The sequence below is a fragment of the Nelumbo nucifera genome, chromosome 5, assembly GCF_055504915.1.
Source record: "Nelumbo nucifera cultivar China Antique chromosome 5, China Antique-T2T, whole genome shotgun sequence".
Classification (NCBI taxonomy): domain Eukaryota; kingdom Viridiplantae; phylum Streptophyta; class Magnoliopsida; order Proteales; family Nelumbonaceae; genus Nelumbo; species Nelumbo nucifera.
The window spans coordinates 27,440,157-27,445,448 of NC_142653.1; the positions used below are offsets into that span (position 1 = coordinate 27,440,157).

General features: G+C 41.2%; 1 protein-coding gene across 1 annotated transcript; it reads right to left on the reverse strand.

Annotated features, from left to right (window-relative positions):
- Positions 1–1,271: 1,271 nt before the first annotated feature.
- Positions 1,272–4,526, reverse strand: LOC104607556 (cysteine protease RD19A-like). Its single transcript, XM_010273218.3, has 4 exons — positions 3,971–4,526; positions 3,705–3,824; positions 1,932–2,178; positions 1,272–1,784 (listed from the first exon to the last, which is right to left on the reverse strand). Exons 1-4 carry the CDS (start codon positions 4,436–4,438, stop codon positions 1,507–1,509), a joined length of 1,113 nt encoding a protein of 370 aa, XP_010271520.1. The 5' UTR covers positions 4,439–4,526; the 3' UTR covers positions 1,272–1,506.
- Between the last annotated feature and the right edge of the window lie 766 nt (positions 4,527–5,292).

The following is a 5,292-nucleotide window of genomic DNA, read 5'->3' on the forward strand; positions in this document are numbered from 1 at the left end:
GGATAAATATTTACCGAAAAGCAAAATTAAAGGAACCTCTCTCCACCGCCACTCTCCAGTCATCAGATTTAATACTCATTTACTAGCCAATTTGGACTTTATGGATCAATTTACATCAGCATGGAACCAGACTTTAGGAGATATTATTAACAGATGCCAAGCTATTCTTAATTTCTTCAAGTTTCATTACAGAGGCAACCTTTCAAATTTTCATACCTAGATTCAGCAATTGGAATCCCAATTGTCACATGTTTCAAGTGGTAGCATGAATGAAGATTCTTTGCGATGTAAACTTGAACAACTGTTGGAACAACAGGATTTGTATTGGAAAACTCGGGCTAAAGGCCCACTGGTTGCAGCGATGGGATAGAAATACACGTTTTTATCATTTAATGGCCTCTAAAACCATATTTTCTGGCTTAAGAATGAGGATGGCCTTTGGTCCTCTTCCCATGATCAAATAATTTCTGCATATTATCAAATTTTCAGTGGGCTTTTTTGTTCAACCAATCCAGACTAATCTTCTTTTCAGGGTCCACCTTCTCCTCTCACTACACCTAACAATACATTTTTGTGCAGTATTCCAACTGATTCTGAAATTCAGCAAGCAATTTTCAGTATTGGCCCTCTCAAAACCCCTGGACCAGATGGAATCCATGCTTGTACGTGATTATCAAAAATGTTGGACTGTAATGCAAATCCAAGTGGTGCAATACATCCAAGACTGCTTCAGTGAGCCAACACGGATGGCTGCTTGTAACCAAACATATTTATGTCTTATCCCTAAGGTTGTGTTTGGTTTGAAGGAAAAAGTAGGGATAGGTAGGGAAGTTTTTACAAAACTTGTATAGGTTTTCCTATCTTTTCCTTCATTGGACTGGATTGGACCAGATCCATTTGTAATGGATTCACATTGGACTGGACCGGATTGGACCAAATCCAGTCCAATTGACACCCCTATCCACAACTAAGAGAACTCAGCTGGCACATCTGAATTACTAAGGTAATCGTCTTTAGTAATCTGCATATTACCCATCTGGATTAGGCAGGTTTTCTTCAGCTTGGAGAGGAATGAGGGTACAAAGAATGTGCTTAATAATATTTCTCTAAAAAGAGTCCGGAGAAATACTACCCCACAAGACACTGCAGCGGCACATGGAAAAGACGAAAACACAGTTGTCATTCATGGAGAGATTCATGGGTGTAGTGTCTTGTAGGTACCAGTGGGTAGTAAGATCTGAGCTTTTCTCCAAATGGTACATGAAAGAGTATAACAAAGAAAAACCCTTCATACATGCAAAGAACCAAGTATAGAAGCATATGGTAGGTCATACATTATATCTTAAACAACACTGAAGCATAAATTATTCCTATTTAGGTAATGTTTCAAGGATTTTGAGGTTTTAAGGACCTATGGGACAAAAGCACAAGATGGACACAATATACATATATCACTTCATGTACAGGAGAGCCACTTTGATAAACCTTATTTTTCATAGTCTACGTCTACCGAGGGGAGATGTTAACAGCTGCCACAGTTGAGACCATGGAATCTACTCCACAGACATTGCGACCCCTGCAGATCTTGTAGTATCCATTCTCTCCCCAGCCTTCTCCCCAAGAGTTCTTTATGATCCAATATGGCTTATCCTTCAACCGGATGGGAGCATAACCTTCAGAGCCATACCCCACCAGAAGCACTCCATGATCCAAACGCTTTGAGCAAATGTATGGGCATGAAACTCCCCCAATGTAGGTCTGCATGAAAACCGCATTGATACCAACTGCAATCATGCAATGCAAAAAGTTATTACCGTTTAATACATACCCAAGTAATTTATGATCGTTATCATCAAATTGGCACCATTGGAACCCTGAAGCCTGTGTGCATTCATATGCTAGTGATGCATCTTGAATTTAAAGGCACCCACCTGCAAGAGGGCCATTTTTCACTAGGTTTGCAGCAATTTGATCTTCATCTAGAGAGACGACACTGAAGTTAGCCACTGATGCAGCAATCTTGGTCTTATCAAATTTGCAGGTACCACGATCTGTTCCAGTGTAAGGATAGTCTTCCTCCCGCATAAGTCCACCAGCCTTTAGAGTGTATTCAAAGGCACTGGTCATTAGCCCACCATTGCACCCCGAATCACATGAATCTGGTTCTTCTGGATCACACTGAAAAAGAAAAACCTCGAATTAACAAACTAAACCTACATATTAGTAGAACTACAAGATCTTGTTAATAATACTTAGAGTCCATTTGGTTTGCAGGAATAGGGGTCTGGAATCAGAACCAGTATGGTCCATGCCATTTGATTGGGTGGAATCGGAATGAGAATCTCAATCCAGCTGACCAAAAATGCCTCCCTCCCTCCCTCTCTGTTGGCACCCTGTCCTCCAATGGCTGAACCTTGGAAAGTCCAGCGAGGTAAGTCACCACCGGTCATTGCCAGAAATAATGCCATTTTGATTCCGATTCCAAGGGATTTCAATACTGACTGCAAACTAAATGGACCCTCAAACATAACCAACTGCAACTCCAAACAACCAATTCTTCAAGGTGATGCCATTATAGCCTAATAATATTTTTACAGCATGCACAGTCAAGTCTTGGGTACAACTGTAGACAAACAGAACATGAATTTATGCACCTACCCAATGCACATCAGCGGCATAAACAGAAATAAAAATAATATAGGTAAATGTCATAATTAAGTTCCATAAGGCCATGTTTGGTTTGAAGGAAAAGGTAGGAAAAGGAAGGGAAATACAGGAAAACTAATACAAGATTTGTAAAGGTTCCCTACTTTTCCCTTCCTTTCCCCACATTCTCCTTCAAACCAAACATAGCCTAAAGTAAATCTTTTAAACTTGGAAAGAGTAAAAAGGTAGAATTCAAATTGCAGGTCCTTAGATCTGGCACAAGAAATTGAAGGCCTGATCCCATCTAGCAAGATGGTCATAGGACAAAATTAATAAAAACTGAAAGTGGAGCCTGCAACCTCTGGCTAGGGCTTGCCTAGACATGGGGTGAACTGGCTGCAATCGTATTAGTAAATCTCTCCATGTGAAAGAAATATGATTTCTCCATTTTTTTAGCAACACCAGAGGCAGTTTCATAATTTCTACTTTGACCATTCAATCAATATCTCAGTATTTCAGCTATTTTTAATTTTATTGTAGGTCTAGATCTATTAGTTGTCTTGGTCATATTTAGCATGTAGACAGTAGGATCCACTTCAGATGAAACTCCTTTATTGAGGTTGTAAGCTGATCACTTTCTTTCAGCCTAATTTTCAGGAACAAAGCTTGTCTTTTTGCTTGACTTTGGTGTCATTAGATAGGTTATTCAGTTATCTATCTATCAAACGAGACCAAAGATTATACATACATAGAGCCCTCCATGAAACCGTTAAAAAGTGAACCCAACAATGGTAATCTACTAATACAAAGACCGTTCCAAATATCTAAATGTTAAAAGAGGAAAGGATAAAACTAATAAACAACGCTATCAACAATTACAAGACTAACCTGCTATAAAGGAGATAAGCCAATACCGTTAATCAACAAAATAAACCAAAAAAAAAAAAGAATTTCCAAACTAAATTCAAAAGAATTATATAATTACCACAAAAAAATACAATAGCCGGAACTATTAAAGCATCAGAAGGAAGAGACTAAAGACTAAAGAGAATACAAACCTCGTGATCGCAATCCACGAGCTGTTGCTCGCTAAGGCTAACTAGCTTTCCAGTAGCCAGGAAATTAGCTCCTTCCAAGGCTCCAGAGGTGCTGAAAGACCAGCAGGATCCACAAGAACCCTAATTTCGGGGGAAAAAACAACAAAAACAAAAACATCAATATCAAAATTTTACTGAATAATTACAACCAAAATCAACAGTCAAACAATCTCAATGGATGATCAAGACGATCCGTAAACGCGCGGAGGAAACAGAAATTCGAGTACCTGGTTCTTGACAGCGGCGATGGCGCCGTGATCCCTCCAGTCAAAATCGGTTGGAAGATCGTTTGTCGGGAGGATAGGAGCGTTATGAGCATCGACAGGAAGCTTAAGAGGCTTCAAACCGAGGTAAGACCGACGAAATTCAGCCGGCGTCAAATCGGAGAATTGGGTGACTCCATGAACGGCAGAGGGGTCGAGCTTCTGGTGACGCCTCGCCCGGCGTAAGTTAGCCTTGAAGACACCCAAACGGTAAGCATGCTCTTCAGGAGTAGCATAGCTCTTTCCGAACTTCCTCTTGAAGTTGTTAAAGTGATGTTCGGCGTTCAAGAGAAGATCGTCGTCGTCCGACACGACTTGCCGGATCAAGGGATCTTCCGATTCATCATCGGGAGAAACAAGAGAAGCTATTGCTGCAGCAAAGATTAGAGAGGACAATAAGAAGATGAAAAGGGAGCGGAAGACACGACCCATCTTCTCGGGACTCGGAGAGATTTTGTCGTCGTCGTCGTTGTTTTCTTGTTTTGGCTCTTCGACTGGTCCCTTCCCGTCGTCGGCCTCTCCAAAGTCCAAGATATATATCGCTTCCAAGAATAGTGTAGGTGAGAGATAGCCAGTGCAGGGTGGACACGTGGTTTTCTGTTTTGTTTGTTTTATAGTACACAGCAGTTCTACGAGGACGGGAATATCTGAAGAAATATTTGCAGCTAAAGCCGTCCGAGAATCATAGCCCTCGATTTCTTGATGTGGGCTCACCTACTACAACACTTGGATGAAGTGACGTTTAAGGTGGGGTCCAAAATACATCCAAAGGCCGTTATTTCATGTTTTAGCCCAAGACTACGCCCGATAGTCTGGGCTCGGAATATCTTGCCATGCTTTCCATGCTGCCATAATCTGGGCCCCATCACCATAGTGTTACTGTCCAACGGATCGGATTCATTACAGGTTTATCTCGACCCGAAATGAACAGATGTGGATGTGGTGAATCAAATGGCTGGCCCACCACGAGTAGAGCTGAAGACGATTAGAATTCAGTGAATTCAGTGAAAGTGAAAAAAGTAAAGAGTGAAGAAAAACAAACAAGGGAAGATTCCAGGAAAAAGGGGTGGTTGTCCTCGTTGTCCTATCCCAACTCGAGTGGATAATGGTGGTGGTTCATACTCGGAGTAAATCAGATTACCTTACCTATCCCCATTCTTTTCTACTATACCAGAGGAGTCCGGATCACATTCAGGGTGTTGGGTTCCCTGCGCGTTTATTCAACAAACGTTGCTATAGGGCGCCACTTCAGCAATTCTCCTCTCTTGCTTTTTTCCGTGTGTATC